Source organism: Macaca fascicularis, chromosome 16 (genome assembly GCF_037993035.2).
Source record: "Macaca fascicularis isolate 582-1 chromosome 16, T2T-MFA8v1.1".
NCBI classification, from domain to species: domain Eukaryota; kingdom Metazoa; phylum Chordata; class Mammalia; order Primates; family Cercopithecidae; genus Macaca; species Macaca fascicularis.
Window position 1 is genome coordinate 63,029,659 of NC_088390.1, and position 25,911 is coordinate 63,055,569.

The window sequence follows — 25,911 nt, forward strand, 5'->3', positions numbered from 1 at the left end:
GGCGTGGTGCCATGTGCCTGTAATCCCAGTTATTCGAGAGGCTGAGGCAGGAGAATTGTTTGAACCTGGGAGGCAAAAGTTGTAGTAGTTAGCTATGATCACGCCATTGCACTCCAGCCTGGGTGACAGAGCTGGACTCTTGTCTTAAAAAAAAAAAAGAAAAAAGAAAATCTACCTAGACTTAGGTTCCTCACTTTAGCCTCACCACACAAAAAAGGAAATGAAAACAACAGGGAGGATCTGGAACCAGAAAATAGGTGCCTCGTGCCCCAACCCAGGATCTCTGTTCACTATTTTTTTCTTTTTGTTTTTGAGATGAAGTCTCGCTCTGTCGCCCAGGCTGGAGTACAGTCAAGCAATCTTAGCTCACTGCAACCTCCGCCTCCCGGGTTCAAAGAATTCTCGTGCCGCAGCCTCCTGAGTGGCTGGGATTACAGGCGTATACCACCATACCCACTAATTTTTGTATTTTTAGTAGAGACGAGGTTTCGCCATGTTGGCCAGGCTCGTCTCAAACTCCTGATCTCAGGTGATCCGCCCGCCTCAGCCTCCCAAAGTGCTGGGATTACAGGCGTGAGCCACCGCGCCCATCCTTTGTTCACTTCTTTCTGGCTGGTGATCAAATAAGTTCTAGGTACATCCCCTTATACCTGAATCAAACTACCTTGTGTACAGATTTATGGCCTACAAAGAATTCCACACAGCTCCCTGAAAAACAAATGCTTTTAAACTTACCTTTTGTTTTCTCCGTCTGATACACTTTTTCATAGTCTCGTACTGCTTCTTCATACTGTTCTGTGTCCATGTAACTGAGAAGGAAATACAAGGCAATATAGCACTCAGACATAAACAGCAATGGTTCTCAGGATCACTCTAAGGCAAGAGGCATGGCTCAAGCAAGAGACACACACTTTTGGTAAGATGCTTCTGAAACAGGAGCCCTTAATCTAGCAGTGAGAGAAAATTAGCTATCAAGTCCTCGAGGAAACAGAGGCCGCATGGCACTTGCACCCACGAGCAAAGTGATGTTCAGCTTTGAGCAGAAAGTAATCAAGAGGAAAAAGTTCTTCTGACACAGAGCCACCTAAAAGGTACTGGACTGCCTTAGAAAAGGCAATGTGAAGGGATCTACTTGATTACTTTGGGTTGAAACACACAAGAGAAAAATTATCAAGTGAATAAATGGGTATGAAAGAGCTTTGAAACCTATAGTGCCATAAACATGCAGGACTAGCTACAATCCAGAGTAGAAGTGGGATTAGTGAGTCACTAAAAGGATCAAGTTCAACATGGTGGCTGCTGGCAAATCCCTCCACTAACACCAATCAATGAGAGACGCAGGTGAACGAGACAGAAAAGGGAATTCTAAACACAGGTTAGCTTTTATTTCGGTAGCACAAAAGAAAGGAAGGGCCCTTGGCCCAAGATTGGAGGAATCAAGCTTGATAGGATGATTGCCAGATCTTTTTTGTTGTTGTTGAGATGGAGTCTTGCTCTGTCACTCAGGCTGGAGTGCAGTGGTGCGATCTCAGCTCACTGCAAGCTTCGCCTCCCAGGTTCATGCCATTCTCCTGCCTCAGCCTCCCGAAAGCTGGGACTACAGGCACCCGCCACCATGCCCGGCTAATTTTTTGTATTTTTTTTAGTAGACCTTGTGATCTGCCTGCCTCGGCCTCCCAGAGTGTTGGGATTACAGATGTGAACCACCGTGCCTGGCCAACTGCCAGATCTTTTAAGTGTCTCTTCCACAGAAGCAAGTGGCATTTTCCATGCCCAGATAAAATCACTGGCACCAAGGCTGGCCTACCAATTAAAGGCTGTGGTAGGAGTTCCAGAGACAGCCACTGTCAGCTGGGGAAGGGAAAGTGATCATGCAGTACAGCTAGCTGCTGAACAACAGAGATTCAGTTTCTTACGCTGCTACCACCCAAGCCGTTTCTTTCTCTCTCTCTTTTTTTTTGAGACGGAGTCTTGCTCTGTTACCCAGGCTGGAGTGCAATGGCACGATCTCCACTCACTGCAACCTCCACCTCCAGGGTTCAAGTGATTATCCTGCCTCAGCCTCCTGAGTAGCTGGGATTTCAGGCGTGTGCCACCATGCCCAGCTAATTTTTGGTATTTTTAGTAGAGATGGGGTTTCACCATGTTGGCCAGGCTGGTCTCGAACTCCGGACCTCGTGATCTGCCTGCCTTGGCCTCCCAAAGTGCTGGGATTACAGGCGTGAGCCACCGCGCCCGGCACAAGCCCATCTTCACAAATATCACAGATCCCCACCAGCTTGGAGGCCAGGGCAGCAGAGTGCTACCAATGTGGCTGGCAAAAGAGAGGCCCAATATCTTTGGCATATTTGATTTTCTGGTACCATTTTGATTTATGACTTTAAAAAAACCAATGGCCTGCAAACACAGGACATAAATATTACATTAGGAGTTCAGAATCAATTTACAGAATAAAATGTAATATAATTTGAAGTAAGAGAAAATTGATACTTTGATACTGTACTCCAGACTGGGTGACAGAGCTGGATCCTGAATTTTAAAAAAAAAAAAAGGAAAACTGATAGTTGATAGCCCTGGGTATAGAATGAGGTGACAAACGATTAACCCTGATGAACTTTCTTTAGGTCTATATGTAATGTATTAAACAAACTATACTAATTTGCATTTTTACTTCATGCTTTTTAAAATTCAGGGATATCCTCAACATTTTAATTTTGTTTTAAAGTTGAAGTAGAAAAGTAAATAGGGCTTTAGGGAGGAAGGGTGAACTCTAGTTCATGATGGCATGTGTAGCAAAGATGTGCGGGTGGCATCTCCCCAACTTTAGGGGTAAGTTGAGGCACACTGCAGCAGTGGTCAGGCCAGAGGTAAGAGTTTGGCCCGAGCTAATCTCCAGTACTTCTTGTCAATTCCAGCTGCTTCAGGAGATTGTTGCCAAATACTCAGCCAGCTGAACGGGGTATGCTGTCTCCCCTGTAGTGATCTCAGAGGCAGAGCCACTCCAAGAAGGGCAGTTCTGTTTCTACCACAAAGATAAGAAGTTGTCTGATCAAAGCAATTCCTTATTTTTGTTTCTTGTACATAAACAAAGAAGAAAATAATCCTCCATCCAATTATCCTTCAAGAAATCAAGAATTTTCTATGGTGTTGGCTGGGAGCTTGCTTTAAAAAAAAAAAAAAAAAAAAAAAAAAGGGGGCCGGGCATGGTGGCTCATGCCTGCCTGTAATTCCAGAATTTTGGGAGGCCAAGACAGGCAGATCACTTGCAATCAGGAGTTTGAGAACAGCCTGGCCAACACGATGAAACACCATCTCCACTAAAAATACAAAAATTAGCTGGGTGTGGTGGCATGTGCCGGTAATCCCAGCTACTTCGGAGGCTGAAGCAGGAAACTCGCTTGAACTCAGGAGGTGGAGGTTGCAGTGAGCCAAGATGATGCCACTGCACTCCAGCCTGAGCGACATAGTGAGACTCCATCCCCAAAAAAACAAAACAAAATGATTTTTCTCTTCTCTTTCCATCCCCTGGCATTCCATATACAGAGCATTCCCTTAAGTCGACACAGTATCAAGTATCTAACCACCCCCTTCCCACTGGACATGTAGGTGATTCTCCCCGTGCCTTTTTTTTTTCTTTTTGCTATTATAGATAAAATTGCAGTAAACACCTTCATGTATATAGCATTTTGCATCTGTTAAAGTCAGTCTTTGGCTGAATCAAAGGGTGCTCTTTTTGTCTTCCAAAGCTTCTGCTTCTGTGTGCCAGTGGTTTGCAAAGATTGGAATGACTGACAGTCTCAGAAGTTATAATTCCATGTATGTTTCTGTTGGACAGACTTAGTCATCGACTTAGAAATTCACTTTAAAAAAAAAAAGCATCACACACAGCAGCAGTTTTCCTATTTTAATTGAGATAATTTTGAGAAAACTAAGTGGGAGGTAGTCCATGAGATATTCTGTACCACTGATGAGCCAAGGAAGCTTAAACTACTGGCTCATCAGGCATCAATGACAGCATCTGTTCTTTGGATGTGACATTTTATAATAAGGAGTGGAGCAGGTGCTGGAGGATTAGTATACAACAAATACGTCTTCTTTAAGAACTTTAAAGATGGGAAGTTCTTCTCCACCTAGAGAATCATCTGAAATCAGAAGAGGTGGATTTCTCAGAAAGGTTTCTCCTAGCCCTGTTCCTATCTGGAGAAAATCAGCCGGCGGGTCTAAGAGTAAGAGGAGCAACTATGCCAGGGAGCACCCTGACTCTGGGGCAAATCTGAGCATTACAGGTAGGCACATCTTGGCTTATAATCACCCTGTCAGACACAGAGTGCCCTCCACTCAAAACATTCAAGCAGAGAGTAGCCATCCAGGGTATTTCAAAAGGAAGTTCCTTTATCCTGGGAGGCTGAGGCGGATTACCTCTCTTCCAACTCTAAGACTGTCTTCCCTCACCCAGAATAAACAGGATGAAATACAACTCTCAACTGTCTCTAAGAGTTACTTTCTCTTCCAAGCACCATACATTCATTCAACAAAACATTTACTCAGTGAGCACCTATGTGTCAAGCACTGTGCCAAGTTAGAGCATAAGTGTACAACACAAAATAAAATATCCAAAGGAAATGGATTTAAACTTTAACAAAAGGCATTTGGGTCAGGCATCAGAGGAAACTTACTGACCGTGAGGGGCGTTAGACACAGGCATGGGAGACTGAGGGAGCTTGTGCAATCTCCTCCGCTGGAGGTCTATAAAGATAGTCTAGGGCTGGAACAATCCCACCTAGAGGCAGGGGGAAGGACCAAATGACCTCACAACATCTCTGGGTCTGCTTCGTCATCCACAAGGCAATTCCCCTGAGGCCAGTGGCAACTCCCTCTTCCCCCCACCCACCAGAGGCACTTACCACTGAGCTCTTCTCAAGTAGGCTTTTATGTAAGTGTCATCAAGCTTCACTGCATTTGTGCAGTCTTCTATTGCATCATCTAGTTTCCTAAGCTTCAGGAGAGAGAGAGCAATCATACTTCACATCTTTGGTGACTGAGGGAGCTCAGAAGCTGTGAGCATAGCTTCAAAACGATCAGTCATGCTGGCCCCCTAAATGTCATATTAAGTTCTAGTTCTTTGACACCAGGGCTATGGATAGCAACTTCAAAACTGATTTCTCTTGTATATGATACAAGACAGGCACATTTGTCTTCAAGGATAAACTACCTTTACCACACCATGTTAGTGCCCAATGAAAACATGGACATAGCAGGCTGCTTCCTGCCCTCCTTTGTTCCAGAGGCCACCTAGAGGGATCAGAAATCACTCTGATTTTTAACTGCTAGAATTCTGCAAGGGCAAGGAGTCTACTTTTTGTTTCTCATGTTGTGGAGGGCCACAAAAGCACTCAGGCCATTTTCAACCGTGCATGGTGACCATCAGTTACACTGGAGAAAAACAACAAGCTTGCCTCATACTCTTCCTCCAAATCACTCCTAAAAAATAAATGATCACTTGCATAAGCAAAACAACAACAAAAAAGCAACAGTAGCTGCTTAAGATTATCCCACAGCCCCTAGCCATTCTCTTACTGGAGGAAAGGGACCTTAAAGAACAGGTGAGAATATCCTTGCAAATTGTCCAACTGCCCTCAAATTCCATGGAGATGACAAAAGCTTGCCTCTTGGAAGGGAGTTCCCAACAAGCTATTAACCATAACAACTTTTCCTCTTTCATCTTGCTCACCTTCATTGGGCAGATTTCCCAAGACCCTTTGATGTCCCTTAAAAATATATCTATAGGCCCCAAGATGTAGATCAAGAGCTTACCTTGGAATTAACCGTACCCCGATTACAGTAGAGTTTAGCATTTGTTTTTATATTGTTGGGGTCTATCCCCAGGGCTTCTGTGTACAGTTCATATGCTAGTTTGTAATTTCCTTCCTTAAATGCTTTATTCCCATCTTCTTTCTTTGCTTTGAGTGCTTTGGCATTCTACAGAAAAAAGCACGGGGAAGATCGGTTCATATCCACAAAGCCTCAGACCACTGCACAGAGAAGCCAGAGTCTATTTTCAAGTTCTTGGCTTATGGTAGTTTAGCATCACAGAGCCCCGCCAACCCCCAATCTGGGCTATCTGTTGCTCATTTGAGCTTTCTACAGACTGGACAGGAGAAACCAAGAGTCACCAAAAAGACCTATGTTACTGGGTCTGCCTCCACTTCCCAGGGCAAGTATTACTATCTATCTTCACTGAGGGGAAAAACAAAACAAAACCTTCTTAGATATTAAAGGCATCTGACCCTATATGATCAAATTTACCTTTAGGTAGATAAAAGTAGTCCTAAAACCATTTCTAATAAAGACCAAGCATGCTTGCAAAGCAGGAGGAAAGGCTATGACATTCCCTGTGATTCTAAAACCTTCCCCTCTAGCCATCTTAAAGGTCCCAAAAGGAAGCTTTCTTTCCCAGTTAGGTCTGGTGACTAGAACTTACTCTGCAGGCAATGCAGGCTTTCTCATGGTCAGGAGCCATCCTGAGAGCCTGTACGAAAAACTGAACTGCCTTCTCAATACAATCTTCATAATAAAGGCAAAGACCTCGTACATATAGAGCATCTGCATTGGTAGAATCCATTCGTAGAATGTCACTGCAATAGTCAGAAAAGGGCACATTGAGCTGTGCTTTAGAATGTCCCCACCATTACTACCATTTGTGGCCAGTTTTTTTTCCTTGACCATGTGTCTGGCATTCAGAATATCCAAAGGTAGACAGATTCCCAAGAACTGTTCCCAAACTTTCCCCAAATAAACCACCTATAATTATCTTTAAAACACATCTTGTGTCTTACAATCCTCATTAAACTAGAACAGGGTTTGGCAAACTACAGCCCACAGGGCCAAATCCTTTCTGCCACTGGTTTTTGTAAATAAAACTCTATTGAAACAGCCACATCTATTGGTTCATCTATTATCTAGGACAGCCTTTGCACTGCAATGGCAGAGTTGAGTTAGTTGCAACAGAGACACTGTGGCCTGCAAAGGCTAAAATCTGGCCCTTTGCAGAAAGTTTGCTAACCAGTGGAGTAGAAGGAAAAGACTACCTTAAACAAACAAACAAAAACTACAAAAAACTCACGTAACACAATCTGTTCTTTCGTAGATAGTACCTGCTATACTATTATACTCCTGTATACCCTATGGGTTTTCAAAGCTGGTCTAATCTTTGACTTTAAGTCTTAAGAGGGTCTCATCAGCCCTAGCTGGCCTGCTCTGGGGACCATATCCTGTGGTGAAGCTGCCGGACACCATCAGACCAATGGTATCCGGCATTTTAATGCCCAACTGGCCTGACTGCATACCTAGCCACAGACTGTGCTTCTGGATAACGACCCAGCATTGCTAAACATTCTGCCTTGAGGATTTTGAAGCGATGGCAGGCAGGGGCAAATTCTAGGGCACGGTCCATGCAGAAAACAACCTGTGGGGAAGAAAACAAATAAGGCTCTTCATCAGGGACTCCAGAAACATCTTCAGTTTAGTCACAGGAAACAGACTCAAAGCTCAAAGAAGTCTTTGGGTCCACTGTTAAGTAATATCAAAGTTTAAAAACATACCTAATTCACTAAATAAACGCACTGAAATGAGGAGAGCAAAGATTCCAGAGGATAATGATGGTGAACATTTATTGGGTGACTTTGTATATGAACCCATTTAATCCTCACAACAACAATTTGTGAAATAGGCAATATTATAACTTTTTTTTTTGAGACACAGTCTCGCTCTGTTGCCCAGGCTGGAGTGCAGTGGCACGATCTCGGCTCACTGCAATCTCCGCTTCCCGGGTTCACACCATTCTCCTGCCTCAGCCTCCTGAGCAGCTGGGACTACAGGCGCCCGCCACCGTGCCGAGCTGATTTTTTTTTTGTATTTTTAGTAAAGACAGGGTTTCACCATGTTAACCAGGATGGTCTTGATCTCCTGACCTTGTGATCTGCCCTCCTCGGCCTCCCAAAGTGCTGGGATTACAGGCATGAGCCATCACACCCAGCCTTAAAATAGTTATTTTAAATGGCTCTAAACAGGCTATATCAGATTACTATTCCCAGCATGCCACTATACAAACCACAAGCCAAGTAGCTCTCACACACACAAAAAGGTGGGGATTAATTTACTCTTTCAGCCTCATAAAGCATCTTTTTACTAGTTTGTCCTCTGAGCTTTCAGTTTTGGTTTAGTTGCTATTTATTCCTGGGAGAGCCTTGCTGAATCACACTCACTCCAAGAATAAATGAACCAAAGGAGAAATGTGGAGTTAAAGGACACCTATTCCCTCTAAGAATCTGGCCATGGGGATCAAGAAGAGATAAACTCTGAAAACTTACAAGCAGAAAAATTCAAATTCCATCAACAGGAGACTGGTTAGATAATGTGGACATTCATATAATGGAATACTATGTAGTTCTAAAATAAAATAAAGAAGCTCTTCATGTACTAATATGGAAAGAGTTCCAAGACCTATTCAGTAATTTTTTTTTAAAGGTGCAGAACTGCCAAAAAGCATACATCTTTCATGCAAGGTAAAGGTAGAAAATCCAGGATCTTTATTTTATATATGTACAACAAAACTACAGAAGCAAATAGAAGACATAAGAACAGTGGTTAGCTTAGGGGAGTGAGAACTGGGCAAAGAGAGGACAAGTTTGAGGGGACACTAATCACTGAATATTTTTCATACTTTCTAACTTTTGTTTGTTTTTGTTTTTGAGATGGGGTCTTGCTCTGCTGTTCAGGCTGGAGTATTAGTGGCACAATCATGGCTCACTGCAGCCTAGACCTTCCAGGCTCCAGTGATTCTCCTGCCTCAGCCTCACGAGTAGTTTGGACTGCAGGCACACGTCACCACACTCAGCTAATTTTTAAAACTATCTGTAGAGACAGGGTCTCAGTAAGTTGCCCAGGCTGGTCTCAAACTCCTGGCCTCAAGTGATCCTCCTGCCTTGGCCTCACAAAGTGCTGGGATTACAGGTATGAGCCACTGCACCTGGCAATACTTCCTAGTTTTTGAACCATGAATAGCACCGATTCTAAATCTGAAATTTAAAATATGAGCAAGTCAGTAAACACTACCAGCTTACCAGCTGTTCACTGAGAAGACTTTCTGCAGTGTCACAGAGCAGTGACAGGAATGCCTCTCCTTCAGTGGCACAGGTTACTGTCCTGAAAGTTTTTTTTTTTTTTTTTTTGAGACGGAGTTTTGTTCTTGTTGCCCAGGCTGCAGTGCAATGGCATGATCTCGGCTCACTGCAACCTCTGCCTCCCGGATTCAAGCAATTTCCCTGCCTTCGCCCCCGGAGTAGCTGGGATTATAGACATGCACCACCATGCCTGGCTAATTTTTTGTATTTTTAGTAAAGATAGGATTTCTCCATGTTGGTCAGGCTGGTCTCGTACTCCCGACCTCAGGTGATCCGCCCGCCTTGGCCTCCCAAAGTGCTGGGATTACAGACATGAGCCACCACGCTCGACATGTCCTGAAAGTTCTAAGGACAATATGAAAACTTAAGCATTACACAGGTAGAGTTGGGCTAACTGTCCTGCCCCCCTCAGATGGAAAAGGAATGAGGGGGCAGAAAGAAGTCAGTCAAAATGTCAGCAGCCACACCCCGCTGCCTTCACAAGGACCCCGTTTTGTGCAGAGCTGGTCCTGCTCATCATGGGGCTCATCAGCGCCTCACTTCCCACCCCCACCTCCCCATGACTAGGGACAGCTGCAGGCAAAGAAGATCTTTTGTTTCTTCCAAGTTCATCTGTTTCCCCTGCCAGGATCATAATTCTTCATTTGTGACATCACCATGAGCTACAGTAGGGGGGGCTGGGATGTCACAAACAGAGGATTCTGTCACAAACTCAGGATTCTGGCTCCAGAGTAGGCAAGAGAGAAAAGAAACCCAAAAGACTGCCTCTCAAGACAAAGCTTTTGCCTATGTAAACCTCAGAAAACGTGACAGTAGGCAGAACTGCTTTCCAAACACACACACGCCAAACAAAACAAACTTACGAATTACACTACAAAGACAACTGTGGTTATTAAAACCAATGGACAGAAGAGGGATGCTAATAAGTTACTGCTGGGACTGTGCAGAAGCTAATCAGATATATACATTACCAAATAAAAGACCATCAGTGAATGTGAATGATTCTTAATGTACCCGCTTATCAAACATTTACTGAGCACATGCTCCAAAAAGCACTGAGCAAATTCCCACATATGAAGTGACAACTTTATTCTTTGGACAGTAGTCACAAACTTAAGTGATGCAGAAAATCTCTCCTGATCAGTGGTTATTAACCTTTTGGGGGTTATCTACCTCCCTTTTAGAAACTCAAGTGAAAACTGTATCCAAGCACCATCTAAAGAAGAAAGGAGTTATACAGGTAAAGTATAATAACTGCGAGGTCTAGAAAGATACCTAGAACTTTTGGCCAGGCGCAGTGGCTCACGCCTGTAATCCCAGCACTTTGGGAGGCCAAGGCGGGTGGATCACCTGAGGTTGGGAGTACGAGACCAGCCTGACCAACATGGAGAAACCCCATCTCTACTAAAAAAATACAAAATTAGCCGGGCATGGTGGTGCACGCCTGTAATCCCAGCTACTCGGGAGACCGAGGCAGGAGAATCGCTTGAACCTGGGAGGCAGAGGTTGCAGTGAGCCAAGATCGCGCCACTGCACTCCAGCCTGGGCAACAAGAGCGAAACTCCATCTAAAAAAAAAGAGAGAAAGAAAGGTATCTAGAACTTTTATACCTTTCTCACATTTCAGATGTCTACCCCTTTGACATGTAAATTTTCAAGAACTACTGCACAGTCTAACATCTAAAGACAGTCTAATGCCAAAAAGGAGGGGACAACAGGTTAAGCACACTATTCAAAAATGTAAAAGGGGCCTCTCCCATTTTTGTTCTTTTTTTTTTTTTTTAAGAGACAAGGCTTCATTATGTTGCCCAGGCAGGAGTGCAGGGGTTTTTCCACAGGCTCAGTCCCACTACTGATCAGTATGGGAGTTCTAATTTGCTTTGTTTCCAACCTGGGGCAGCTCAACCCTCTGTAAGCAACCTGGTGGTTCCCTGGTCCCAGGAGGTCACCATATTTATGCCAAACTTAGTGTAGACACCCAATCAGCATCGTGCACTATAGCCCAGAACTCCTGGCCTCAAGCAATCCTACTGCCTCAGCCTCCCAAGTAGCTGGGCTATAGGCATGGCATTGCCCAGCTCCTTATTTCTGATTTAAAAGCAGAAGTTAAAGCCAGCTCTTATTCTTCAAATAAAAATGGATTATCCAGGGCCAGGTGTGGTAGCTCACACCTGTAATCCAGCACTGTGGGAGGCTGAGGCCAGAGGATCAGTTGAGCTCAGGAGTTTGAGACCAGCCTGGCCAACATGGTAAAACTCTGTCTCCACTTACAAAAAAAAAAAAAAAAAAAAGGCCAGGCGTGGTGGCTCACGCCTGTAATCCCAGCACTCTGGGAGCTGAGGCGGGCAGATCAGGAGGTCAGGAGTTTGAGACCAGTCTGACCAACATGGTGAAACCCTGTCTCTACTAAAAATACAAAAATTAGCTGGGCATGGTGGCGCGTGCCTATAATCCCAGCTACTCAGGAGGTCGAGGCAGGAGAATTGCTTGAACTTGGGATGTGGAGGTTGCAGTGAGCCAAGATTACACCACTGCACTCCAGCCTGGGAGACAGAGCGAAACTCCATCTCAAAAAAAAAAAAAAAAAAAAAAAAAAAAACTACAAAAATTAGCCGGGTGTGGTTGCATGCACCTGTAATCCCAAGGTGGCTGAGACAGGAGAATCACTTGAATCGCTTGAATCCGGGAGGTGGAGATTTGCAGTTGGCCACTGTGCTCCAGCCTGGGCGACAGAGTGAGACTAGGTCTCAAAAAAAAAAAAGATTATCCAAACCTAATATTTAATTCCAGCTGGCTTTCCCTTTATTAAGTAGTACACCATTGGCCAGTGCTCTACATCAACAATAGAAACAAACTCAAGTGGCACACTTATTTTACCTTTCATTATAGGGCCAAATATAATTAATAAGTACCTTAGCACAAAACATTTTTAAGAGGAAAACTAAGAAGCCTAATTTAAGTGATAATTTACTATTCTAGATCTTTTGTGCCATACTACTCCTCTTAATTATCATACACACACACGAATGGGAATTTTGTGACAAAGGGCAGACGAGATTATCTCATGGTTGTACTGTACCTTCCGAAAATCTCGCTTCTCAAAATCTGTTTCTGCTATTTTCTCATATTCCATGACTGCATTAGCATTCTTGAACTACACCAGAAAATCAGACATAGGAAAGTTTTAATGAAGCTGTAGATTAAACCACCACAAAAAAATTAACAAGGCGTTGATGAATTTGAATTGAGTAAATATACCACACTGCAGGGTCAGACTCATACCTCCTGTTTTGAGTGGCCACTTATATGATCCAGTTCTAGGGCTCTCTGGCAACTGTGACAGGCTGCCATGGCATTCCCTAGAGAGAGGTGGCACTTGCCCTCTCATAGATGTCTCTAGAAGATTTTCTTTCAAGAAAATCAGAACCACAGACATTTCACAAACCAAACTGATGAAGATACAGTCAAGACTCCTTAACAGAAGGGCTAGACCCAAACTTCACCCTCAGTTTGAACTTCAAGTCAGGAACACAAGTATCATGCTTGATATACCTAAAATAAAGGCAATGCATTGCCAGGTATTGAGTATACGTTTTGAGATTCTCACTGAAATGCATCTAGGGTAAACTGTATATACAGTCATATGCTCTGGTCAACAATGAACTATATATATGGCAGTGCTCCTGTAAGATTATAATACCGTATTTTTACTGTACCTTTTCTGTTTACACAAATACCACTGTGTTATAGCTGCCTATAATATTCACGCTATAAAGGTTTGTAGTCCAGAAGCTACTGCCATATAGCCTAGGTGTGTGGCAGGCTACGCCACCCAGGTTTGTGTAAGTATACTTTATGGTGTCTACACAGTGACAAAATCACCTAACGAAATGTATGCCTGTCATTAAGCGACACATACTGTATATGGAGATGTAATTAAAACATGTTTTAGCTGCTACCAATTTCATCAGGGCTTGAATTTACTCAAATTCTTTTTTATTTTTATTTTTTTTGAGACAGGTTCTTGCTCTGTTGCCTAGGCTACAGTGCAGTGGTGCGATCATGGCTCAGCTTCAACCTTCTGAGCACAAGCAATCCTCCCACTTGAGCCTCCTGAGTGGCTGGGATCACAGGTGCATGGCACCAGGCCTGGCTAATTAAAAAATTTTTTTTGTGGAGACAGGGTCTCACTAAGTTCCAAACTCTTGAAGTCCCAAACTCTTAAATTCTTTAACCTCACTCAAATCAGTCCCTGAAAGTATTTGCCTATTCCCCAGCCATCTCAGAAACGCTTCAATTTTCACAGATTTTTAAAAGCTGTCAATCATATTCAAAACTCATTTTACAGATTAGGAAGCTGAGACTTAGAGACACTATGAAGCTCGCCTAAAGTCACTCAGGTGTGCTGATGGCAGAAGTGAGACCAGACCTCAGTTCTGACTTTCAAGTAGCCACTCCTCCCAAATATACCATACTGCTTCTTTTGATAGAAACAGCATCAGACCCGTACCTCTTGTTGTGCCTGAGCATTTTTATGATCCAGTTCTAGGGCTCTCTGGAAGCTGCGACATGCTGCCATGGCATTTCCTAGAGAGAGATGGCACTTGCCCTCTCGTAGATGTCCCTAGAAGAATACCAAGAGGGAAGAAAAGCAGGATGATTGGCCAAGTGGAAAGAAATCAACAGCAGCAACAAACACCCACACGAAAAAAATACAGAGGCTGGGCGCAGTGGCTCACACCTGTAATCCCAGCACTTTGGGAGGCTGAGGCATGTGGATCACTCGAGGTCAGGAGTTCGAGACCAGCCTGGCCAACATGGTGAAACTCCATCTCTACTAAAAATACAAAAATTAGCCAGGTGTGGTGGCATATGCCTGTGGTCCCAGCTACTCTGGAGGCTGAGGCAGGAGAATTGCTTGAACCTGGCAGACTGAAGTAGCAGTGAGCTGAGATCACGCCATTGCACTCCAGCCTGGGCGACAGAGCGAGACTCCATCTCAAAAACAAAAACAAACAAACAAAACTAATACAGAACGAAAATGACTACAGCAGTTCCCAACCTGGGCAATTTGACCTCCAGGGGACATTTGGCAATGTTAGGAGACATTTTTGGTTGTTACAATTGCGCAGAGGGGATGCTACTCATACCCAGTGATTAAAAGTCAGAGATGACGCTGAACAACCCACAGTGCACAGTATAGTCCCCCACAACAAAGAATAATCTGGTCCCAAATGTCAGTAGTGTCAGGGTTGAGAAACACTGGGCTAGAGAAACTCAGCTGTAGCAACCCAGCCTTCCCCAAACAGCCCCATTACATACATACCCGGACAAAACTGTCATCCAACCTCACTGACTGTTGTGCATCTCCAAGAGCTTCCCGGAACCTTCCAAGCATCATCAAGGTGGCTGCTCGATTACCATAATAGCTAGCATTTTTAGGACACATATCTACAGGAAAGGCAGAAGAATGGTAAAACAAAGTTTAGGCCGGGCGCGGTGGCTCAAGCCTGTAATCCCAGCACTTTGGGAGGCCGAGGCGGGCGGATCACAAGGTCAGGAGATCGAGACCACAGTGAAACCCCGTCTCTACTAAAAATACAAAAAATTAGCCGGGCGCGGTGGCGGGCGCCTGTAGTCCCAGCTACTCAGGAGGCTGAGGCAGGAGAATGGCGGGAACCCGGGAGGCGGAGCTTGCAGTGAGCCGAGATCGCGCCACTGCACTCCAGCCTGGGCAACAGCGTGAGACTCCGTCTCAAAAAAAAAAAAAAACAAAAAAAAACAAAACAACAAAAAAAAACAAAGTTTAGAACAGGTTCCTGCTTTGAAAACTTAGAGGGGGCTGGGCGCAGTGGCTCATGCCCATAATCCCAACACTTTGGGAGGCCAAGAAGGGCGGACCACTTGAGGTCAGGAGTTCGAGACCAGCCTAGTCAACATGGCACAACCCATCTGTACTAAAATACAAAAAAAAAAAAAAATAGCTGGGCGAGGTGGCGGGCACCTGTAATTTCAGCTACTCAGGAGGCTGAAGCATGAGAACTGCTTGCATCTGGGAGGTGGAGGTTGCAGTGATCCAAGAGCACACCACTGCACTCCAGCCTGGGCAACAGAGGAAGACCCTGTCTCAAACAAACAAAAAAACAAAAAACTTAGAGGCCATCTCCCTCCAACAAATGTTAAGGGAATCTATCTGTAATGCTGATAAACTCTATTTTCTTCGTGGAGATAGGGTCTCACTCGGTTGCACAGACTAGAGTGCTGTGGTGCTATCTCGGCTTACTATAACCTCTGCCTCCTGGGTTCAAGTGATTCTCGTGCCTTAGCGTGCCAAGTAGCCAAGCAGCTGGGATTACAGGCATGCGCCACCACACCTGGCTAATTTTTGTATTTTTATTTATTATTTGAGGCACAGTCTGGCTCTGTTGACCATGCTGGAGTACAGTGGCATGATCTCTGCTCACTGCATCCTCCGCCTCCTAGGCTCAAGACATCTTCCTACCTCAGCCTCCTGAGTAGCTGGGACCACAGACACACGCCACCACATCCAGCTTTTTTTGTATTTTTTGTTGAGATGGGGTTTTGTCATGTTGGCCAGGCTGGTCTTGAACTCCTGGCCTCAAGTGATCCACCTACCTCAGTCTCCCAAAGGGCTGGGATTACAGGAGTGAGCCACTGCACCCAGCCCTGACACACTCTTCAGAATGCCACAGCCAGCACGGTGGCTCACACCTATAATCTCAGCACTTTGGGAGGCCGAGGTGGGCAGATCACTTGGGGTCAGGAGTTTGAGATCAGCCTGGCCAACATGGCAAAACGCTATCTCTGCTAAAATACAAAAAAATTAGCCGAGCATAGTGGCAAACACCTATAATTCCAGCTACTCAGGTGGCTAAGGCATGAAAATCACTTGAAACTAGGAGATGAAGCTGGCAGTGAGCCGAGATTGTGCCACTACACTCCAGCCTGGGTGACAATGACACTGTCCCCAAAATAAATAAAAGTCTACATCCAAATTTCTGACTGCTTGTGCAAATGGACAGCAGCAATGATAAAATCAGTTTTAAAACAAAACAAAGTACAGCTTTAAAGCGCAGTGATTATCTTTTGAGGGGAGAGGCAGCTTATTAATCTTAATGAACTGTGTTTTGTATAATGAGACATTAAAATGAAATGTGCGTGTTGAGTTTGGGTAAGCAAATTAGGTGAGAAGAATGCTGACATGGGATTAAAATATGCTGGCAAATTAAACATGGAGATAACTAAGACTTCTTTTTTGTACAAAGGCCATTTTCTGAGGTAGTAAATGAATTGGCAATGGCTGAAATGCATTTAGGTGGGTACTGTTTTGCCATAACATTGTTTCTGGAATTGCCTTTAATTTGTCAAAAGAAAAACTACCCACCCCAGTTAGAAGTTATCACATCTGGGTGTGGTGGCTCATGCCTGTAATTCCAGCACTTTGGGAGGCCAAGGCAGGAGGATCGCTTGAGTCCAGGAGTTTGAGACCACCCGGGGCAACACGGTAAGACCCTGTCTCTATTTTAAAAATTTAAAGAGTTAAAAAGAAAAAGAAAAAAAGTTATCATTCATGAGATTTTTTTTTTTTTTGAGATGGAGATTCGCTCTCGTTGCCCACGCTGGAGTGCAGTGGCATGATCTCAGCTCACTACAGCTTCTGCCTCCAAGGTTCAAGCAATTCTCCTGCCCCAGCCTCCCTAGTAGCTGGGATTACAAGCGCCCGCCACACCTAGCTAATTTTTGTATTTTTAGTAGAGACGGGGTTTCACCATGTTCACCAGGCTGAAAAGAAATGCGCATGTTGAGTTGGGGTAAGCAAATTAGGGGAGAAGAACTGATCTCAGGTGATCCGACAGCCTCGGCCTCCCAAAATACTGGGATTATAGGCGTGAGTCACCACGTCCGGCCCATTCATGAAATCAAGCCTGAAGGAGTTCATACAGTAATAGTTATCAACCCATTAGGCAAAAGGCTACTTCTCAGAGAGAAGCTACTTTTTTTATTTTTTAATTTTTGAGATGGAGTTCTTTGGTCGTCCCCCAGGCTGGAGTGCAATGGCGCAATCTTGGCTCACTGCAACCTCCACCTTCCCGGGTTCAAGCAATTCTCCTGCCTCAGCCTCCCTAATAGCTGGGATTACAGGCATGCGCCACCACGCCCAGCTAATTTTTGTATTTTGTAGAGATGGGATTTCACCATGTTAGCCAGGCTGGTCTCGAACTCCTGACTTTTGGTGATTCGCCCCACCTTGGCCTCCCAAAGTGCTGGGATTATAGGCGTGAGCCACTGTGTCTGGCCTATTTTTTTAATCTTTTTGAGATGAAGTCTTGCTTTGTTGCCCAGGCTGGAGTGCAGTGGCACAGTCTTGGCTCACTGCAACCTCCACCTCCCAAGTTTGGGCAATTCTCCTGCCTCAGCCTCCCAAGTAGCTGGGATTACAGGTGCCCGCCACCAGGCCCAGTTAATTTTTGTATTTTTAGTAGAGACAGGGTTTCATCATGTTGGTCAGACTGGTCTCAAACTCCTGATCTAAAGTGATCTATCTGCCTGCTTCGGCCTCCCAAAGTGCTGGGATTACAGGCGTGAGCCACCACGACTGGCAGCTACTTTTAATAATATTTGGCAAGTAAATGTTTTCTAGCATAAGTATCAAGTCTTTCTCACCTATGGCTTTTGTATAATAATTATAAGCTTCATTGTAATCTTTCTTGGCATAGTATGCATTTCCTTGTTCCTTGAAAGTCTCTGCTTCCCTGAAAATGAAAGAGAAAAAGAATTATGTTACTGTACAAAGGGAATAACCTCTGTAATCTTCTAGGAGCAATCTTTGGTCTAGAGCCCGCAGCACATTGAGCTGAAAGTTAGTGTGATACTTGAAGGAATTTATAGATTTGTTCAATAGGCCAACGGACCAAAAGGAGGTGCCAATGAAAGAATCCAAGTTCTTCAGATGCTCCTTTTTGTCAGTCAGATACATTCAAAGTAAATCAAGAAAACCCCTCTTGCGTTCTTGCCTCACCTCACTATTTCTGCCTATAGCCATCCTCCCGCAGGACAGACAAATGTAGACATTCCCTCAGGGCAAGGAATTTTTCTTTCTCCTTCCACAGTGTCACAACTGCTGCCTCTTTTGCAAACTTACAGGAAAAAGGTTACTCCATTCAGGGGCAACTTATTTCTCAATGTGAAATAGGTCATATCCTCAAGAGTTTTAATAATTTCATCTCCTGAAAAGTGGCTCATGCATTTGTCACTGAAAGAACAAGCAGAGCAAAGGCAGGTGGCAAAAGAGTTAAAAGCATAGCATGTTGGTGTTTAAGACAGGAACAGAGTTGAGTGACAGCAGAGACTAAGACCATCGATGACAGGGATATATGAGGTATAGGCTGCCAGTGCCATACTATAAGGAACACCCATCTACTCGTGTTCCCTCCTCCCATCACATCTATGTGGGTACTTGCTGCCCCCTTTGCACTCTCTCCAGTACCTTATATATTCAACAACTGGGTTATAGCAGAATTTTTTCCCTACCTCTAAGATCTATTTTTTGTAACTATGCCATTAGACAAAGTACACTTTCTTAAAGGAACAATGTTATATAATTGGGGAATTAGATTCCTGAGCAAGTACCTAGAATCAAATCAGACATGACCAACAATGTTTTAACCTCTATCAAGATACTCAAAATCACTCCACTCTCAAGTGATAAAGATAATTCTTTACTGAAATGATTACTGCAACATTAACTAAGTACCTGATCATTTTTGTTATGATCCTGTTTCAACGGGAAAGAAAGCATCTTTCTTTTCCTGTTTTTCACGTGCAAAAAAGAACCTAGTTCAGAGTTGCCTGACGTGGGGGCAAAAGTCCTAGTTCTTAAACCCTGGCGATGGTATAGCAATTTACAGCTTGAGTCTATGGTTATCTGCATTAGGGAGATTTGTGATTTACTTACGTATTTTAAACTACAAACTAGCAAAGCTGCCCTCCTTTTATTGAGGTGATCCTCCCTCTCCATTCTTCTCCATCACTGTCCTGGCAAGCCCTACTAATATGAAAAGGCTGCTAGAAGAAAGGAGAAGGAAAATGGGAATGACCTATAAATGCTGACAGATTTGAAATGTGATGGATATAAATCTGCTTGAGTAACTGTTTATACCAACTATCACGATGCTGAAAAGAGGCCATCTGCTATTAAAAATCTTCAAGAAAGATCCCCCAATTCTTTCTTTAAAGGACCAACTGAAATCCTACTACACAGTATACACCACCCTGTAACTCTAAATTAAGCAAAGTGCTTATAAAAACTCTGAGGAGCCTATCCTTTAACAGCAGACATGCTAAGGGATTCAAACAAAGGACTTGCTTAAACTGGATTTCGATTAGTCAAACTGCTGTGAAGAAATGGAGTAGCAAATTCCAAAATAAGACATTAGGCCCAAACTCTATCAGAGATCTAGCCTCTTCTTCAGTTGGCTAGTGGCTAAGAATATGCAAATCTCTGAGGAAAACCAAGACATCTAGGTACCTGGGGAGACACTGTCAGCAGTATAAAGCCTGTTAATCAAAAGTGAAATAATGTACAGGGCTGCTGAAAGGTGCCCCTAGCCTCCTCTTTCCTAAAACACTACCCCTATGGAGGTCGGGGAGTTCAGGACTAGCTTCTAGAAAAAATGCAAAGGATTATTTTGGTGGATGGTTACTAATAATTACTGAGGCCAGGTACTTTCCATACATCATCCTCTATAAAACAGAGTCTGGTGAACATCATTATTCCCATTTTTCAAAGGAGGAAATAAGGCCTGGGGGTTAAATAACTTGCCTGAGGTCAGGTCAGGACGTTACCCACATTTGTCAGAATACAAAGCTTGTGCACTTTCTACTATGCCAAGCTTTCTCTCTAATGCTTGCCTCCACTTACTGCTAACTATTTTGAAAATCAATCTGTACTACGAGGAATAAGACATGGACAATATATGTAAGACATAGACGATACGTATAAATTTGTTTAAACTAAGACCCCCGGCATATAATATTTAACCCCAGAACCAAAATCGGTATTTAAATAAGCTAAACGACATTCCTAACAATTAGTCAAAGAGGAAGCAGGGCTCCTTTCTCTTTAAGATGCAAGACCTAGTGAACTGGACTTTGCCTCCCCAAAGAAATGCATTTCATTTTAGTAAATGGTGAGTAGATTCCATTCTAGAGCAAACAAAGCAAGTAATGTAGAGTCAGCCCACAGCAAAAAGAACAAGAAGAATTGTGTTGTGACAAGTTGCCATGTTTTTAACCTCACACTGCACAGCATCAGGCCAGAATTAGCTATTCCCACACAATTGCCTCATGAAAAGGACTTATTTTCATAGAAACGTGGCTGATTAACAGCTGCCTAAACAATGGGCACTTAGTGCTTTTAGACTGAACGCTGATTTTTTGCCTCCAGGTCCAATGCCCAAAGTGGACTGGAGCCCCTCCTTCATTTTGAACCTCCCGACCAAATACACAACAAGCTTTAATCAATGGGCCTGACCCTGTGAGACCAGTCGAGGAAAGAGTGGATCTTTGGAATCCAGCATGGCAGCAGCAAGAACTGAACAAGGCTGCATCAGGAACAATTCCAGGGTAAAATCCATTCAAGTCCTGCCCTGGAAGTCTGAGAAAGGGCTGAAGCTTGTTCAAGTTGCCTTTACAGCAAAGGGACTGAAGGATGAGATGTCAAAGGCGTGGGACTGGAAAAGAAGAAGAGCAGGTTAACACTGGAATTGAGGGCAGTCTGGTGGTGGCATCTGCCACTCACTCACTGCCAGGGTCAATTCATCTGATAAGCAAGTGAGGTTATAACATGTACCTACTGAAACACACCAGTACTGAGAAAAGAAGAATTAGGATTAACTGGCTTCACCTAGACCAATTAAAAAAAAAAAAAGAAAAAAAAAAAGGATTCCCAATGCACTAAACTACAGATTATTTTCTGTGGCTATAAAATTAAATTCAGATTAAACTCCTAAATATAATACCACAGCAAAATATAGATTTGGCCATAACTGATCTGATGGTACTATTAACAACTACAATATATTTGTAGTGTTGTTTCAGATTTTCAAAGCATTTCCAATGAAGATTTTGAATTTTTTTTTTTTTTTTTTGATGGAGTCTCGCTCTTTGGCCCAGGCTGGAGTGCAGTAGCATGAACTCGGCTCACTGCAGCCTCTGCCTCCTGGGTTCAAGTGCTCTCTCACCTTAGCCTCCTAAGTAGCTGGGATTACAGGCATGTGCCACCATGCCCAGCTAATTTTTATATTTTTAGTAGAGATGGGTTTCATCACGTTGGCCAGACTGGTCTCAAACTCCTGACTGCAAATTATCTGCCTGCCTAGGCCTCTCAAAGTGCTAGGATTATAGGCGTCAGCCACCACGCCTAGCCAAGATTTTCTTTTCTTTTTTTTTTTTTTTTGAGATGGAGTCTCGCTCTGTCGCCCAGGCTGGAGTGCAGTGGCGCAATCTCGGCTCACTGCAACCTCCGCCTCCTGGTTCAAGCGATTCTCCTGCCTCAGCTTCCCGAGTAGCTGGGATTACAGGTGCTTGCCAGTGCGCCTGGCTAATTTTTTGTATTTTTAGTAGAGACTGGGTTTCACCATGTTAGCCAGGATGGTCTCGATCTCCTGACCTCGTGATCCGCCCGCCTCCGCCTCCCAAAGTGCTGGGATTACAGGCGTGAGCCACTACACCCAGCCTAAGATTTTCAAATGGACTTCTGAGGTGGTTATGGCAATAATTTCACCTATCCTTCAACAGAGGAAGAGCTAGTGAGGCACCCAAGATGGCTGCACAGGTCTCCTAAGTCCTAGAAGTTTATATTTTCCCCTACATCCTGTTAGTATCAAGGCTTTTAGATTAAAACTAATTTATCCAGTTCTCCCACCAAATCCTTGCATCAACTTCTTTTTTTTTTTTTTTTTTTTTGAGACGGAGTCTCGCTCTGTCGCCCAGGCTGGAGTGCAGTGGCCGGATCTCAGCTCACTGCGAGCTCCGCCTCCCGGGTTTACACCATTCTCCTGCCTTAGCCTCCCGAGTAGCTGGGACTACAGGCGCCCGCCAACGCGCCCGGCTAGTTTTTTTGCATTTTTTAGTAGAGACGGGGTTTCACCGTGTTAGCCAGGATGGTCTCGATCTCCTGACCTCATGATCCACCCGTCTCGGCCTCCCAAAGTGCTGAGATTACAGGCGTGAGCCACCGCGCCCGGCCCCTTGCATCAACTTCTAAGCAGAATAAGCTTCACAGCTCTGATTCACCAAGAGATGCTGGGAAGGACTCCACCTCCACCAACCCAGTCTTTTCATTTTAATTGACAGTAATACAGTTGTGTGCAAACAGCTACTGAAAGGTTTTCCAAAAAAATCTGTCCTCTTTGGATGCGTGGAGGATCTCCCACAACAGGATCAGCACTGGACGGCCTGGCCTTCAGAGAAGACATCTCATTCGTGGTCTCCTTTGCTATTTTAAAATGTATGTCTTTGTTTTTCAAAAATAACCTTGCTGGGCACAATGTCTCACGCCTGTAATCCCAGCACTTTGGGAGACAAAGACAGGAAGACTGCTTGAGCGCAGGAGTTTGAGAACAGCCTGGAAAACACAGGGAGACTCTGTCTCTACAAAAATTTAAAAATTAGCTGGGCATGGTGGTGCATGTCTGTAGTCCCAGCTACTTGGGAGGCTAAGATGGGAGGATTGCTTGAGCCCAGGAGGTTGAGGCTGCAATGAGCTGTGATTGTACCACTGCGCTCTAGCCTGAGTGACAGGGCAAGACTCTGTCTCAAAAAAACAAAACCACCCACCAGTAAGAAAACTGCAACTTTGAAAACTTGCTCTTCTACAATAAATGTTGGTTAAAATCTGTATATCCTTTACACATGCAGTTACATTATCTCTCTCTGAATTCAGTATTCATTCATTGCTGACACTAATTACTCCAACAAACACTGCCAAGGGAATCATTTGATATCACACAGGTCTTAGCAGGGCTCAGCATCATGTGATTACATCAGACAACTTGGGCTTACGATTGTTAGCCAACTTTGCACATTTACAGCTCAATTGAATTAAAAACACATTAAAACATCGTAGTTGACATTGCAACATGCCCCAAATTAGGTGCCCTATAAAAATTTCCATTTTCTCTCTAAGTACTTCCAAGTTGAACACTTAAGCAAGATCTCTGTGTTGGGCCAACTAGTCTAACTTTTAACAATTAAAGAAGCAATCGGAAACTTTAGTCAGCCTCCACTAATGCAGAATTAATTGTGTGGTAGTTTTAAAAATGTCATTAACATGGCTGGGTTCTCTCTGGAATTGCTTGACATCACATATTTGCAGATTATTAAAACAGGGATGAGATTCTTCATCATTTTAAAATGTATTCCACCTCACTGCATGAAAAACAGACTAGCATGGTTTCATTATTCTGCAACATTTGTAACCTAGGAAATGTGGATTCCAATTTTGTATGACAAAAAGCACACCACACTGTGGTTTGATTTTTTCTTTTTTTTTTTTTTGAGACAAAGTCTCGCTCTGTCACCCAGGCTGGAGTGCAGTGGCGCAATCTCAGCTCACTGCAACCTCCACCTCCCGGGTTCAAGCAATTCTCCCACCTCAGCCTCCCAAGTAGCTGGGATTACAGGCACATGCTACCACGCCCGGACAATTTTTTTTTTTTTTTGAGAAAAGAGCTTATTTATTTATTTATTTTTATTTTGTTTATTTTTTGAGACAGAGTCTGACTGTCACCCAGGCTGGAGTGCAGTGGTGCGATCTCAGCTCACTGCAAGCTCTGCCTCCCAGGTTCATGCCATTCTCCTGCCTCAGCCTCCTGAGTAGCTGGGACTACAAGTGCCCACCACCATGACCGGCTGATTTTTTTGTATTTTTAGTAGAGATGGGGTTTCATCATGTTAGCCAGGATGGTCTCGATCTCCTGAACTCGTGATCCACTCGCCTCGGCCTCCCAAAGTGCTGGGATTACAGGCGTGAGCCACTGTGCCCGGCCTGGTTTTGTTTTTTTTTTAAAGACAGGGTCTCACTCTGTCACCCAGGCTGCAGTACAGTGGGGTGAACACGGTTTGCTGCAGCTCGACCTCCTGGGCTCAAGCAACCCTTCTGCCTCAGCCTCCTGCGTACCTGGGACTATAGGAACACACCACCGTGCCTGGCTAAATTTTTTATTTTTTTGTCAAGATGAGATTTCACTTCATTGCCCAGTCTGGTCTGAAATTCCTGGGCTCAAGCAATCCTCCAGCCTCAGCCTCCCAAAGTGCTGGAATTACAGACACGAGCCACTGAACATGGCTGCCACACTGCTTTTATTTCAAGTATTTGGCTAGAATAATATTTTTAATAAAGTTAAGCTCTTCCAAAAGCATTAATAATAGCTTAAATCAAAACAGGCGCAGCAGCCTAAATAAGGTTTTGTTTTCATTTTCTTGATGTATTCTGTTATTCCTGAAGTGGAAGAAAAAAAATTCAGTTTTGTTGAAATTACAACTGAAGATAAAATGATTTATTTTGGCAAAGCAGAGGAGTGTTTAGTGGCCTTTGATTTTGGAGAGTATTTTATTGGCACTGAGAAATTTTTTAGAAAAAGATACCTATCTTGGCAGGATGTGGTGGCTCACGCCTGTAATCCCAGCACTTTGGGAGTCTGAGGCAGACGGATCACAAGGTCAGGAGTTCAAGACCAGCCTGACCAATACAGTGAAACTCCATCTCTACTAAAAATACAAAAATTAGCCTGGCGTGGTGGCGCGCACCTGTAATCCCAGCTACCTGGGACGCTGAGGCAGGTGGATCACAAGGTCAGGAGATCACGACCATCCTGGTTAACACGATGAAACCGCATCTCTACTAAAAGTACAAAAAAAAAATTAGCCAGGCATGGTGGCAGGCACCTGTAGTTCCAGTCCCAGCTACTCAGGAGGCTGAGGCAGGAGAATAGCGTGAACCTAGGAGCTGGAGCTTGCAGTGAACTGAGATCGCCACTGCACTCCAGCCTGGGCAACAGAGCGAGACTCTGTCTCAAAAAAAAAAAAAAAAAAAGAAAAGAAAAATATACTTTTCTTTTCCTTTAAGTTATTAATAATAATACTTTATACTGCGAATGAGTCAATGCCCCTTATGCATTCCTCTTATATTTACTACTCCCCAAATGTCGCCTTAGTCTATGATTGTGATGCCCCATTTATTTTACTCAGTCAAATTTACTAGTTGCCTGCTGATCTAGAAATGCCCTCCACCCTTCAGAATTCACGGGATCTTGGCCAGTCAGAGTAGAAATTCTTTCCTCCTTCCCACGGTCGGAGACCTCTTGTCCCTAATGGCATGTCACAGGGCCTGTTTCATGTTGCACTCTCCCTGACCTTCATGACAGAATAAAGTAAAAGGAGCCCAGGAGCCTAACTTCTAGTCTATCTTACCAAAAGCAAGTCATTTAGTTTCTTTTTTTTGGAGACAGTCTCATTCTATTGTCCAGCCCGGAGTGCAGTGGTGGGATCTCGGCTCACTGCAACCTTCACCTCCCAGGTTCAAGCGATTCTCATGCCTCAGCCTGCTTAGTAGCTGGGACTACAGGCACGCGCCACCATGCCTGGCTAATTTTTTGTATTTTAGTAGAGATGGGGTTTCACTATGTTGCCCAGGCTGGTCTCAAATT

General features: G+C 44.0%; 1 protein-coding gene across 46 annotated transcripts in view; it reads right to left on the bottom strand.

The window, feature by feature from the left end:
* DNAJC7 (DnaJ heat shock protein family (Hsp40) member C7) overlaps positions 1–25,911 on the bottom strand; it is a 44,565-nt gene that overhangs the window by 5,804 nt on the left and 12,850 nt on the right. For 15 of the 46 annotated variants that reach the window (XM_074019628.1, XM_074019612.1, XM_074019624.1 and 12 more), the window contains 9 exons: positions 17,867–17,955; positions 14,508–14,632; positions 13,692–13,805; positions 12,261–12,335; positions 7,347–7,465; positions 6,482–6,635; positions 5,815–5,979; positions 4,905–4,996; positions 736–809 (listed from right to left, as the gene is read on the bottom strand). In XM_074019628.1, the coding sequence (XP_073875729.1) occupies positions 736–809; positions 4,905–4,996; positions 5,815–5,979; positions 6,482–6,635; positions 7,347–7,465; positions 12,261–12,335; positions 13,692–13,805; positions 14,508–14,630 (916 nt within the window). In that variant the 5' untranslated portion in view covers positions 14,631–14,632; positions 17,867–17,955. Of the gene's footprint in view, positions 1–735; positions 810–3,890; positions 4,143–4,680; positions 4,781–4,904; positions 4,997–5,814; positions 5,980–6,481; positions 6,636–7,346; positions 7,466–11,813; positions 11,904–12,260; positions 12,336–13,691; positions 13,806–14,507; positions 14,633–17,866; positions 17,956–18,344; positions 18,456–20,735; positions 20,935–25,911 lie in introns of those variants that run through there. The other 31 variants (XM_074019623.1, XM_065532404.2, XM_065532401.2 and 28 more) reach the window with 9 other exon arrangements.